This window comes from Aotus nancymaae, unplaced genomic scaffold, assembly GCF_030222135.1.
Source record: "Aotus nancymaae isolate 86718 unplaced genomic scaffold, 86718_ANA_hifiasm-v0.15.2.pri h1tg000067l, whole genome shotgun sequence".
Classification (NCBI taxonomy): Eukaryota; Metazoa; Chordata; class Mammalia; order Primates; family Aotidae; genus Aotus; species Aotus nancymaae.
In genome coordinates, this window is record NW_026988482.1 from 27011811 (window position 1) to 27025189 (window position 13379).

Below are 13379 nucleotides of genomic sequence, written 5' to 3' on the forward strand. Positions count from 1 at the left end.
CTGGCCCACCTCAGGGGTGCAGTCAGGCTGAGGGTGGGCCCAGGGTCCCTGGGCAGGAGGGAGCCTGGTGTCGTGGTGGCCACCAGGTATGGGTCTCAATGCTCACAGGGAGCCATGGCCACTAGGTGCACAGGGACTTCCGCCTCTGGCTCACCAGCCTGCCCAGCAACAAGTTCCCAGTGTCCATCCTGCAGAACGGCTCCAAGATGACCATTGAGCCTCCACGTGGTGTCAAGGCCAACCTGCTGAAGTCCTACAGCAGCCTCAGCGAAGACTTCCTCAACTCCTGCCACAAGGTGAGGCACACTCGGTGCAGGCCCGCCCTACCTGGCCCCTGGCCCCACCCCTCACCTCCCCTGCCTCCCACCTCCCGCAGGTGACAGAGTTCAAGTCTCTGCTGCTGTCTCTGTGCTTGTTCCATGGGATTGCCCTGGAGCGCCGTAAGTTTGGGCCCCTAGGCTTCAACATCCCCTATGAGTTCACAGATGGAGATCTGCGCATCTGCATCAGCCAGCTCAAGATGTTCCTGGACGAATATGATGACATCCCCTACAAGGTGGGCCTGGGGCAGACTGGGGCCTAGGGACTGGGCACATAATGGGAGCCCTCACTCACCCACTCCATAGGTCCTCAAGTACACGGCAGGGGAGATCAATTACGGGGGCCGTGTTACTGACGACTGGGACCGGCGCTGCATCATGAACATCCTGGAGGACTTCTACAACGCCGATGTGCTCTCCCCTGAGCACAGCTACAGTGCCTCGGGCATCTATCACCAGATCCCGACCACCAACAACCTCCACGTGAGTCCAGTCCAAAGGGCTGCACAGGAGGGGCCTGCCAGGCTGGGGTTCTGGGTGAGAGAAGACACAGCCCCCACCCTCCATCAGCTTTCTTTTCATTGATCAGTCCATCCCACAAAGACAGCCTTGGCAAGGGAGTCAGTCCCTGCCCGCTGGGGCTCGCTTCTGTGGGTGAATACCTGGTCAGCTACTCCCTAGGTGGAATTACTCAGTGAGGGCTTGGGGCAGCTCCTCCAAGATGGCAACCAGGCCCAGACTCTGCGGTCAGGGAGGGCTGCCACAGAAATGATGCTTCCCCTAAGATGTGTGGGGAGAAGACATTTACTGGGGCTGGGTTGCGTGGGTCATCAATGTAAAGGGCCTGCACCAGGAGGGAGCCTGATGGGTTTGGGCCACTGAATAGAGGGGCAGGGAATGGATGGCAGTAACAAGGGGGCTGGGAGGGAACACCACACAATGCCTCAGAGGCCTGGAGTCCCAAGAGCAGGGACATACATAAGGGTTATAAGCAGGGGTGACGAGTGAGGGATGTGACAAGTGGGGATGTGCTCCATTGGAAAGTGACTCTGAAGGCTGGGGTGGAGCAAGCCAGGGGCTTCCATTTTGGCCTCCTCCCTCCTAGGGCTACCTCTCCTACATCAAGAGCCTGCCACTCAATGATATGCCTGAGATCTTTGGCCTGCATGACAATGCCAACATCACCTTTGCCCAGAACGAGACGTTTGCCCTGCTGGGTGCCATCATCCAGCTGCAACCCAAATCGTCTTCTGCGGGCAGCCAGGGCCAGGAGGAAGTGGGTGGTGTCAGAGGAAGGGGCCCAAGGGCTGGATGGGCTAGGCTCCACCATCCTGTCCACTCCCCTGTGGGATGAGCTCTGTGCATGTGGAATTTCACAGGGGATAAGGGGGGCCAGCCTTGACCGCCAGTGTTCCTTTGCCCCTGCAGATAGTGGAGGACATTGCCCAAAACATTCTGCTCAAGGTGCCTGAGCCTATCAACTTGCAATTGGTGATGGCCAAATACCCAGTGCTGTATGAGGAATCAATGAACACAGTGCTAGTACAAGAGGTCATTAGGTAATCACCCTGCCATACCCCTGCCTTGAGTCAGCGGCCACTGGACTGTAGAGAAATGACAGCAGGAGTTACTATGAACCAGGTGCCATTTATTATTCCCATTTTATAGATGAGTAAACTGAGGCCCCAAAATGTGTCCAAGTTCAACTTCACACATTTGCTAAGGGCCAGAGCTGGGATTGTACCCAGTCCACCTGACACAGTTCTCTGCTCTTAGCCTCTATGTTCTGCCAATGTTTTTCAGTCTGTGGCCTTGAACTGGGGAGCATAGCCACTGCGACACGACCCCAGCCCATTGCCTGTTCCCTTGCCACTGGCCTCATAGGTACAATCAGCTGCTGCAGGTGATCACACAGACACTGCAAGACCTGCTCAAGGCACTCAAGGGGCTGGTGGTGATGTCCTCACAGCTGGAACTGATGGCTGCCAGCCTGTACAACAATACTGTGCCTGAGCTCTGGAGTGCCAAGGCCTACGCATCACTCAAGCCTCTGTCCTCATGGGTCATGGACCTGCTGCAACGCCTGGACTTTCTGCAAGCCTGGATCGAAGGTGGCATCCCAGCCATCTTCTGGATCAGTGGCTTCTTCTTCCCCCAGGCTTTCTTGACAGGCACTCTGCAGAATTTTGCCCGCAAATTTGTCATCTCCATCGACACCATCTCCTTTGATTTCAAGGTCTGGGCACAGCCAGGGCCAGGTCAGGTGACTGGCTAGGGTACACCCCAGGCAGAAAGGACTCTGAGGCCACAGTTGGTTGGCAGTTGGGGAATCTCTAAGCCAGGGCCTGGGAAGACCCAGACCAGAAAAGGCCATGAGTCCCAGGAACGGGCCTGGGCTGGGTCCATCAAAAATCCACAGGGGCAGGGCACAGACCACAGGCCCCGGGCTAAAGCGGTAGGTACATGATGAGCAGGCAGGCAGCATTAGGCAACACTCAACTCTCAGAAGGGAGTTTTGTGTCTCCTGATCAAAATCCTAACCCAGATTCTGGGTATTGGTATGTGTCTGTGTCTACCCACAGGTAATGCCTGAGGCATCATCGCAATTAACTCAAAGACCCCAAGTAGGGTGCTATATCCATGGACTCTTCCTGGAAGGTGCCCGCTGGGATCCGGAGGCCTTCCAGCTGGCCGAGTCTCAGCCCAAGGAGCTGTACACAGAGATGGCCGTTATCTGGCTCCTGCCAACACCCAACCGCAAGGCCCAAGACCAGGACTTTTACCTGTGCCCCATCTACAAGACACTGACTCGTGCTGGTATGAGGCCTGGGGTGGGAGCCTACACTCCAGGTGGGGACCCAGGACTAACCCAACCCAGCCCAGCCCAAGCCAGTCAGACTGACCCAGGTTAGCTGAACAAGGAATGAATATAGAGATTTGGGCCAGGCCAGCAAGCTGCAAGCAGGTTAATGCCTAAGGTCTGCCATCCAGCTGTGGGGAGCACCCTGAGCTCCTATCCTTCAGCAGGCCTACCTTGGGTCCTAGAAGCCTACAAGCCCTAGCCTGTCACTGAGAGTTCAAAGGGTAACTGAGGCCCAGAGCAGGAACTTGTCTGGGCTGGGTCCATCAGAGAATGAAAAGTAGCATTGACTTTGCCATCTCTATCTTCAGTCCCCCATACAATAACCCTGGGTAGGCTTGAACCCTGGCCAGACCACCTCATCCGGCAGGCTTCCTCTTGGGTCAGGGCCCCCCTCCCTGTCCTCAGCTCAGTCTGCCCACTACCCTGCCCTCAGCTCAGTCTGCCCACTACCCTGCCCCTACACTATCCCTGCTCTAGTAGTAACGGGGCATGACCTAACCCGTCCTCCTCCTTGCCCATTCCAGGAATACTATCAACCACAGGCCACTCCACCAACTATGTCATTGCTGTGGAGATCCCCACCCATCAGCCCCAGCGACACTGGATAAAGCGTGGTGTGGCCCTCATCTGTGCCCTGGACTACTAGACTCAGACAGAAGGGTTCGGGCCATTAAAGCTGAATTCTCTAAGCAGTCCAGCTGTGCCTCAGCTGCTTGCATGAGGGCCCCTCTGGACTCACTGCCAGTGGGGTGGTGAGGGGCTACAGCAGCCTCAGCAGATGATGCAGTCAGCAGGGGAGAGCAGGACAGAGGTGGCAGCTTTGACCTGCTATGCCTGTACAAACACAAGGAAGAGATGCCCAGCGCCCTCCCAGGGAGAACACACCAGGCAAGATTAGAGGCAGCCCTGCCTCTTTGACCGGGAGTCCCAGCACCTCTCCAGGTTGCAAAGCCACAGATTTGGTGAAAGCCCTCTCCCTAGAAAGTGTACCCTGTCCACAGCCCACCTGAACCCCTCCTTAGCCCAGGTTCTAAATCCCACATCTAGGATCTCAAGGATCTCTGGCCCAAGACAGCTGGACACTCAAGGATCATATACTTCTTGCCTTTCTGGTCCCAGGGCCCTGGGCCCACGAGGTCTAGTAAGTCCCTCCCTCCTACCACACACATGTAGCCCAGCCTCCACATCTGACCAGCAACCACAGGAGGGTTCATTTCTCAGGAGATTCTTAGGAGAGTTTTATTTATTCATTGATCCAGTATTTACAGGGGCTAGAGGGGTCAGGCTGTGCTCTGCCCAGAGGCAGCTGTCACACCTGCCAGCACCCCCATTCAGTCACTATGTACAGATAAGGGGCCTGCTTGGATCACCTTCAAAACCATCTGGCAGAGGCCACGGGGTTGTGTTGGGGCCTGGGCTCCAGAGGCAGTGCTGGGCCCATTACCCCTTGGCATCAGGCCCTCTGGAACACAGGGGCTCCAACTGGTTGTCTTGATCCTACCATCCCCCACCCTGAGTGCCTTGCAGAGGCTGAGGAAGCTGGAGTAGCAGGGAGAGCTGAGTGGTGCCAGCTTCCTACAAGCAGCCCTGTCTCTGCTACCCCTAAGAGGAAGGAGACATGGTAATACTGAGGGGCTGGGCAGAGGCTCCTCTGAGCCCCAAGCTCCAGGCACAGAGACCTGGAGCCCAAGTTAGGCCCATAGCTAGGGCCACAACACTGAAGGCAAAAAGCCCCAGAACTTTGCTGTGGAAAGCAGTCTCGAGCAGCCTAGCTAGAACAAGGAAGACAGTTCACAGGGCGCTGAACAGTTCCCACATGCTCCGCTCAGGCCATGGGATCCCAGCAGGCAGCTCGCCCAACCCCCACTGGGACATCCCACTCCCAACCCAGCCCAGTGCTGGGTCCCTGAGTTTTTGGCAATCTCCTAAGAGGAATGAAGAGAGTAGGCCTGGCTTTCTTACAACAGGGACAGGTTGGTGGCTGGGGCTAGAGCAGCAGGGCCCAGTGCCCACCCAGGCCCCCAGCTGGGACCCTATATTTGTGACTCTGGCATGATACAAGGACCTGGGCCAACCAGGACAGCTGTTATGAGAGAAAGCACAGTCAGGAAGGAACCTATGTCAATATGGTGGCAAGATGGGTTGGAGCCCAGAAAAATAGATGTCTCTGATAGGTAAAATATATATTCTGCTGCCCAGGCAGAAGGGCCAGGTCCTGCTGCTCCACAGCCGGCTGTGGAAGAAGCTACAGACAGTACCTTGTTGTGCCCCAACTCCAGATGCTGCCTCCTGAGCACTAAGGGGCTGATCTGCCCTGCACCAGGCCTCAGGGCACGATGCAGGGAATATGGCCGGGTTCCTCCTATTCCCAGGGCCTGGGCTCTCTGGCTGGGACTATTCAGTAATACTGGGAAAGGGGAAAGTGGGGCAGGGAAGGACCCCGGTGAGGGTCACACGGCAAGAGTGGGCTGCAGAATCAGGGCCAGCAGTCCTCACTGGCGCTTGGCCTTGTAGGGGCGAGAGCGTTTCCGCCGGTCAGGCTTCCGCTGCTTGTGGAGCCGGCCGATGCTGACCCCTTGGCGCCGCCGCACGGAGATATTCTGCTCCACTAGGTTGGCCAGCATGCCTGCAGAGAAGCAGAGACCCTTGAGCAGGTGGTGGCTGCCTCAGTCCAGGAGCTGAGGCTCTTATGGCCCTCCCTGTGCCCCAAGTCTGCTCAAGCCTCAGGAGAGGCCAGGGGAGGGGCGTTGAAGAACATGGCCCTCAGCAGGGCATGCCAGTTAAGACAGCAGTGCATCCCCTCACCTTCCTGAGCCAGCATGGAGATGAAGGTACAGATGAATTCATCGTAGTTGTGGGTCCTTCTCTGGTCATCAATCTGTAGGAGAGAAGAAGGCTGAGAGCACTGGAACCCATCTTGCCAGAGCAGCTACCAGCAGACCTCAGGCGGGGCCAGATCAGGGGACTGGAGAGATCACCCACCTTGAACTTCTTCCTCTTCTCCACCTCTTCCTTGAGGCATGCCTCATAGTTTGCAATCTCAGCCTCCACACACTTCAGCAGTGCCAGCAGCTCCTGCCAAAACCCAGCATTGCACCTCTGATGGGGGCTGGCCAGCAACAAAGTCCCATGAGCAATAGGCAGCTAGAGGCAAGGATGAGCAGCGAGTCCATGCCTACAGAGGCCCCTGCCACCACCCAACCCAGGAAGTCTTCCTGGCACCTAGCTCCAGCCACCAATCTTCACACCAAAGTTCCAATCAAGAACCTGGCACCTAGGCAGCAGAAGCTCAGGCCCTATCCTCCTCCAGGATTAAAGGAGAAAGCCACAAAGAAGGCTCACCTTGGGTGAGTACTTCTCCCCACTCAAGGGCTCGCCAGGTCTCACCAGCCCCATCTTCTCTCTGCTGTCCGTGGCTTCCACGACCTCCTTCTCCACTGGGCTGCTGGACCCCTGGCTGCCTTGGATCGGTCTGATGGAGGGTGAGGAACCCTTCCCACCCTCTGGGAAGAGAGTTCACGAGAAAATCATCAGAAAGCAGGACATTTTGTGGTCACTTAGCCACTTCCCTCCTCCCTCCTGGGTGCACCAAGTGGCCAGTGAACCAGTCCAAGGCCTACCTGTCAGCGCCAGGGGACTCAGCACCCCATCCTCAGCCAAGTGCAACAGGCCTGTGCTAATGACAGGACCCAGATCACGGACAGCACGGTTGTAGCGTATGCAGTCAACACGCAGCAGGCTGTCATCCTCTCCAAAAAGCACCTTCGAGATGTGGGAGGTGACAGGGCTAGAGGGCCGCGTTGGGTTGGCTGAGCGGATGGGCGAGCGCAGTGGCGAGTTGAAAGCACTGCCGATCTCGGAGGCCGTATCTGTACTCTCGTTGCTGGGGGTGGGCGAGGGCTGCGAGTGTGTGGGCACTGCCACAGCCGGACTCCCAGCCCCGCTGCTAGTCTTGATGGACAGAGGAATTGAGAGGTCCTTCTGGGACTCCTTGAGTTTCTCTGCCAAGACGTTGATGGTGTTGGGCTGCAACACTGACAGCTGCCCATCAGCAGAACTGCTCAATGCCCCTGGCTTCCCTGTTCCCTTCCGCTTATACCTGTGGGGCACAAGAAGATGTGAAGCAAGGGAACAGGCCAGGTGACCATACCCAGCAGTGCCCACAAATGGCTTGAATGCATCCTGACCTCCAGAGACTGACCCAAAAACTCATTATACTTGGTCCAAGCAGCTTGACCCAGCCATGCTAAGCCTGGCATCAAGCTCTGTCAGCTGCAGTCAAGTGTCCTCAAAGGACACCTCCTCTATTCCAGCTATCTCATTCCTGGCCTTTTGCCAATGCCTTTTGTTCCAGCAAAGCTGCCTTCCCACCACCCACATCTCCTCCATCGCTGCCCCAACCAATCCTTCAAGGCCTGGCTAAAAGGTCACTTCCAATAGGACATGATATATGCTTATGTACTCAGCCTTGCCCCCCAGCCCACCAAAAACTATTTGGGGACCTGGGGTTAGCCCTATCATGCTAGCGTCCCCCAGGGCCCCATACTCCGCAGATGCTCAACACTATCTGCTGCACGGCATTCTCAGACACAGACTGAGATATTCAGGATGGGATCTGAAGCACCCAGCGCCTGGTAGCCTTAGAAAGCTGGGGCTAACCTAATGGCAGAGCTGGTGTTCTGCACGTCATCCTCCTCATCATCTTCATAGTCGTCCTCGTCATCTGAGTACTGCTGGGGTGGGCGGACTGGGACTCGGCTGCGGCCCACACCTGCCGCCAGGTCTTCTTCCTCCTAGGGCAGAGACCAGGGCAGTTACAAACAAGCGCTGCTCAGCCCAGGCTGAGCCTAGACAGCCAGAGAGAAAGCCAACATGGTTTTCCAGACTAAGTCAGCTGAACCCCTCCGGGTGTTCCAAGGGCTGTCCTTGGCTCATAGGGAGGCTGCTACCCACTTACACTGCATAGAAGCCCACGGAGGGCTTCTAAGAGAAGCAGAGTGCCCTGAAACACATGCCTTTATTTTGTCAGTAAAAGCCAATCCATCAAGTTGTAACAAGGAGCGTGCCCCAAACATTTAATCCCACAGCCATGTAACTAAATTCAAAGGAGCTCTCCCTGCCTCCCTAACCCCTGCTGTTGTGGGGGCCTTTTCATATTAGGCAGAGGAAGCTAGCAACCCAGGCCCAGGCAGCTTGACCCAGCCATGCGAAGGGTAAACACCAAGGAACCACATGGGGAAATTGCCTATTGCAGTCTCTCAAGAGAATCAAGAAGAGAATCCTGCAAGGGTGCCTCCAGCTTACCTGCATGGGGGACTTCGCATAGTTGTGATTGTCTAGGAAGGCCGGCAGCCGCTGGACAATGGGAGTGGGGTTGAGGGGAGCCCCATTGAGGCTGCTGCCTGGAGGCTTCACCACCAGCTTGGGTTTGCTGGGAGGGCTGTGGGTTGGGGCTTGTGTGCATGAACCAGCCACTTCCTCCGCACCATCTGAGACAGGGTAAGAACACAAGCAGGACCTCCAGTAGGGTCTCCAAGAAAAGCTCACAGTCTCCCCAGCCCTGTGAAACAGCACTTCCCAGAGAGGAACAGCTGAGCCAGCTGGTGGAATGGGAGTCAGCAAGCTCTAAGTCATGATCCCGCAAAGAGACAGGGAAAAGAATGAGATGGAAAAAAAAGAGGCAGGAAAAAAAAAAGCCTCTAGAGAAAACAAGAAAGGGAGTATACATTACAGAGACTGGCCCAGGGTCCTACGGTAACAGCAGCCCTTTACAGGTACCTTTCTTTAGGGAAGGACTGCTCTCTCTCTACCTTCTGAGGGGGGAAGAACACTGCCCAAGAACCTCCCCAGAAAAACACTTGCCCTGTTTGGGCCTCCCAGGTCAAACTATTAGGGGGTGGCTCTGAGGCCCATGAAAGGTCCCAAACCCCCCAGTACCTGTGTGGGTGCCCTCAGAGGCTACAGGAGCCCTGTTTGCCTCCAGCACCAGTGGGGACTTGCTGGCTGGCTTGGACTCCTCAGGCAGCTGTGACTCTTGAGACTTGTGGGTCTGAATCAGCTCTGGCTGTGTTACTCTTATCAGCTAACAACAGAATCCAAGGCTCAGAGGAGGAAGGGTAGACCCAGGCCTCTACCTTAAACAGCTAAGGGCTGAGGGCCTGAAGAAATAATGGCCTTGGCTCTACCCATTCACTTACAGGGAAATAAAACAGCCAAACCCAAACTTCCTTTTAGAAGCTATTCTTCCTCCCCACTCCAAGTCCCATCTTTCCCACAAGGAGAGCAAAGAAAAGGAACGGTTAGCTGAAGCCCAGATCTACAAGAGAGAGTGCTCGGGAATTACAGACAAATGCTGTGGGGGAAGAAAGGAGGAATGCAGGGAGGGTTGGGCTGGGTAGGGGCCAGGCAGAGGGGGCACCTACCTGCTGCAGAGCCTCTAGTACTGTCTGACGGTTCACTTTCAGCACGTGCAGCCTGGCCTCATACTTGATCCTGCGGTCAGGCACCACTGCCATCAGGTTGAAGCGGATGTCGTGGTAGGGCTCCCTGCAGTCACAGCCACAGCCGTGAGAGCAGCTCCCGCCCTGGCCCCGCCATCAGGTTGAAGCAGATATCCTGGCAGGGTTCCCCGCAGTCACACCTGCAGCTGTAGGTATAGGCCCCACCCCAACAGGCGGGCAGCGACTAGCCATGCACGCCAGGCACCTCAGCTGGTACCTCCCAATGAGCTGTATGAGGGCCTATCAGGAAGTGAACCAGCAGACCTGGGATACCTAAGGCTCCACTGGGGCCTGCCCCTCCCCCAGCCCACCCAGGAACAGGTCACAGGCAGCCTAGGCAGGAAATGGGACAAGGAGTTGAGAACCCACGATCTAAGCCTGATCTTGCCAGACTCACCATATGGCCCTGCAATTTACAAATCACCTGGACACTCTCTGTCCCTCCCAAAGTAATACAGCTCCAGAGGGTACAAGAGGGCAGGCAAAGGGCCCTTACCCTGCAGTGGCGAGGCCAATACGCTCCATGATAACCCGCCGGGCCTTGTCTGTCCATTCCTCATCCTCTCCCCAGGGCCCTAGTGGAGACCAAGACAAGGAATCAGCGAGGAGGAAACCTTGAGTTTGGGCAGGCCAGGAGTGGGAAGACAGAGAAGAGCAGTTGAGCCAGGGAGTCAGGAGCTGCTCAGGAAATAGGGCAGAGGGCGAAACACTGGCCAGGGCCGGGTGTCAGTACCCACGACCCCTGCCACTGGGTCCCACACACCAGAGGGCCCTGATCCCCAGCTCCCTAGGAGGTAGGCAGAGACACCCAACAGGCCTCCAGCTCACGATGCCTACCATGGTCAATGGGGTAGACCTTCAGCCCGTCCAGCTCAAAGAGCCGGCCTGTGATAGGCACATAGCTGACAAAGTGGAACGCCTCCATTGTCCGCACTGCACTAAGGCCATTCTGCTTTTCAGGAAGGTGGCGCGGCTCGGGCCTGGAGAAGGACAGAGTCAGGGCCCAAAAAATGATACTCCCCCCACTCCCACCCCACATCAGCTCCCACAGCTCCCACACACCTGGCATGGCTATTATGTGCCTTGGCCAACTCCGGGGCATTGCCAATTGCATATCCTTTGCTCTACGGAGAAGAAAATAAGGCCATATCAGAATAATTTCTCCTCAGGTAGGACTATGGGTTGAAGACAAAGCTTCAGAGAGCAGGCCTGGAGGCATTCCAGGAATTGGAAGGAACACAGATGAACTTTCTTAAAAGGCTGGTGGTGGAGGAAAAGAGCTCTAGAGCCCCAAAGAGATGGATTATGCTGGCCTTGCATGATAATTAGTGGACACAGGAAAGCAACATGGCCTGAGAGAAAAAGTCCTGACACAGAAGGTTCTGACACGGTGTGACTTAAGGCAAGTCTTCTCCCTCCCTAGGCCTATCTCCTTTCCCCACAACTGGGCCTAAAAACAACGACCTTACACAATTAAAGGGTCAAACGTAATAACAATCATTTGAAAAAGAAACAGCCTAATAGTAGCCAATATCATGTGGTAGCATTACCAGTGGCCCTCAGGGTCAGATCTGCCCAGTTGGCTATGAGCCAAGATGAACGCACTGCAGCCTACCTACCTCAGGGCTGAAGCCTTTGGTGAAATCCTTCATGCGACTCAGGGTAGGTCCGAGGTCTACATTGCTGCAGTTCAGGAGCACACTCAGCAAGGCATGAGTGGCACAAGAGTTGGGTATCAGCTGTGAAAACAAGAATAATCACCCATACACAGCACCCCTCACCGCAAGCCCCAAGCCCATATACATCAGGAACAGGGATCCAGAACAGGTCAGTCATATCTGGACAACTCCCCTTCTCAGCTCCCTTCATCTTTGCCTAATGTTTATTCACTTAACAAGCACCTACCAAATACCCACCAGGTATCTGAGGACACAGAGAGTGGACTCAGACACCACCCTACTCTAGAGCTATTCCCTTTAATGAATTAGAACTCGGTTCCTTCTGCCAGAGGGTTTCTGTAGCCACTATCCCTAGAACCTGCCTATCCCCTCCTTCTGTCTTCCTCCACTTCCACTTACCAAGCAAAAAAAAAATGGCAGCATCCCACCCTCTAAACAAAGCACAGAGCCCAACAGACCTGGTGGGCAAAGAACATGTTATTCACAATATCGTCATCAATCACGGATGTATCATCCACCAAGGTAGAGACCTTTCGCCGTGACCGGCGTTCTTCGATCCATTTGAACAGGAAGATAAATCCATATACAGGGCTGGGGGAAGTAAGAAGCAGAGCTAAATCAGCCAAAGGGCAGAAGGCAATCAGCATTCCCTTCTTTCTCCCCCTAATCCTTTGCACTGCGTTATCACTCAGGTGTCCTTGCTGTGATCCTACCTCTCCCTGACTTCTTCCCAACACTGTCTGAAGTGGCCCTGTGCCCTCACACACCAAAGGCCTTTCACAGGCAGAGCAAAACATAAGCTTCTGGCTGTGATGCTTCAGGAGTCCACCCAGTCTCCTTATGAAGTCTATGGTTCTGGGTAAGAGAAGAAAAGCTGGAACCAATGGTCAAGAATGGGATACGGTAGGAACACAAAGTAAGACAAGAACAAAAACTCTGACGAGGAAGTGAGGCACTAATTCTCACTTGTGGACCCCAGTGCAGTCAGGAAAGCAAATTAATATCCACACCAGTCTCTTCTGTTACAGGAAATTAAAGCAGACTTCTTGGTTCAGTCACTGCAGCAGTCTCTCTTACACCTCTATTCTGCAGGACCACCCGGACAAGACCCTAAGTGTGGGCACCCAGGAGGGGCCTTGTCACCTCAACCAATCAATACAGGATGACTTTGTGTCAGGATTAAAGCCAGGCACACATGGGCACACTGAAATTAATACATTACACAAATACACAAAAGGCACTGTGTGACCTGGGTCTTCCTGCTGCCAGGCCAGAAAAGCAGCTGAACCAAAGGATGGCCAGGGGTGGGAGGAGGCTGCTACAAAAAGGGAAGCGCTGAGGAAAGATTGGGAGAAAAGGAAATATCAGTCTGATCAGGAGGTAGGCACCCAGAGAGCCGGGCTGCTTCTTTATGTGAGATTTTATAACGCAGGGCTCTTGGCACTGCCTTCCCTAAGGGGACCTGTTCTCTGGGACCTTTCCCAGCATTCTGGGTGTAAGGGGCAGCCCTGGCGTACAGCCACTCACCCCTGGCATTTGCTCTGAAGGTCGTAGATCTCCTCCACCTGCACCCCTTTGACACCTGCATCAGGAAAGGAAAGCAGTCGGGAAGGACAGCCCCTGGTCCTCGAGCGAGGGCGCAGGGATGGGCTCCCACAGCCCCGGTCCAGCAGGCAGAAGAGGCTCTTACCGAAATCTTCCACCAGCAGGGTGAAGAGGCCTGGGTGGGGCGAAAAAAGGAGGGGATGATGATGGTCAGGCAGGCGCGTCCCGGGCCCGTCCGGCCTCCCCAGCCCCTGGCCGTCCCGGCCCCCTCCTCACCCGGGTCGCTCTCCAGCTCCAGCCAGCCTTTATTCATCTTCCCGCGGGGCGGCCCCTCAGCGCCATGTCCATGCCCTCCCGCCCCACCGCAGCCCCCACCGGGAGCACCCACCGCCCCCGGGGCCCCTCAGCCCCACACACAGACAACGGGCCCAGTCGCGTCACCCGCCCGCGCCGGCGGCACAACGTCACCAAG

General features: G+C 55.7%; 2 protein-coding genes and 1 pseudogene across 3 annotated transcripts in view; 1 reads left to right on the forward strand and 2 right to left on the reverse strand.

Annotated features, from left to right (window-relative positions):
* Positions 1 to 3843, forward strand: part of DNAH1 (dynein axonemal heavy chain 1) — a 77257-nt gene extending 73414 nt beyond the window's left edge. The window contains exons 71-78 of the mRNA XM_012460669.2: positions 126 to 296; positions 377 to 556; positions 627 to 803; positions 1426 to 1596; positions 1749 to 1879; positions 2205 to 2556; positions 2903 to 3137; positions 3708 to 3843. Coding sequence (XP_012316092.2) covers positions 126 to 296; positions 377 to 556; positions 627 to 803; positions 1426 to 1596; positions 1749 to 1879; positions 2205 to 2556; positions 2903 to 3137; positions 3708 to 3829 — 1539 coding nt within the window. The 3' untranslated portion in view covers positions 3830 to 3843. The remainder of the gene's footprint in view (positions 1 to 125; positions 297 to 376; positions 557 to 626; positions 804 to 1425; positions 1597 to 1748; positions 1880 to 2204; positions 2557 to 2902; positions 3138 to 3707) is intronic.
* A 549-nt stretch (positions 3844 to 4392) lies between these two features.
* LOC110568424 (uncharacterized) lies at positions 4393 to 5630 on the reverse strand (annotated as a pseudogene).
* Positions 4393 to 13350, reverse strand: BAP1 (BRCA1 associated protein 1). 2 transcript variants are annotated; one of them, XM_012460671.2, is made up of 17 exons: positions 13184 to 13350; positions 13053 to 13082; positions 12890 to 12944; positions 11821 to 11953; positions 11303 to 11422; positions 10746 to 10807; positions 10521 to 10663; positions 10180 to 10258; positions 9606 to 9729; positions 9121 to 9265; positions 8488 to 8672; positions 7843 to 7976; positions 6804 to 7282; positions 6526 to 6686; positions 6166 to 6258; positions 5989 to 6061; positions 4393 to 5809 (listed from the first exon to the last, which is right to left on the reverse strand). In XM_012460671.2, exons 1-17 carry the CDS (start codon positions 13218 to 13220, stop codon positions 5676 to 5678), a joined length of 2187 nt encoding a protein of 728 aa, XP_012316094.2. In that variant the 5' UTR covers positions 13221 to 13350; the 3' UTR covers positions 4393 to 5675. The 2 variants fall into 2 exon arrangements, with proteins under 2 accessions (XP_012316094.2, XP_012316093.2); XM_012460670.3 differs by having other exon boundaries at positions 6166 to 6327; positions 13184 to 13266.
* Positions 13351 to 13379: the final 29 nt, after the last annotated feature.

Excerpts from the sequence above, each read along its gene's own strand:
- BAP1 (XM_012460670.3), bottom strand. The coding sequence starts at position 13,220 with ATGAATAAAGGCTGGCTGGAGCTGGAGAGCGACCCGG. Across the intron at positions 13,083-13,183 it reads GGAGCTGGAGAGCGACCCGG|GCCTCTTCACCCTGCTGGTG; the intron begins GTGAGGAGGGGG and ends CGCCCCACCCAG. Across the intron at positions 10,808-11,302 it reads CCAAAGGCTTCAGCCCTGAG|AGCAAAGGATATGCAATTGG; the intron begins GTAGGTAGGCTG and ends TCTTCTCCGTAG.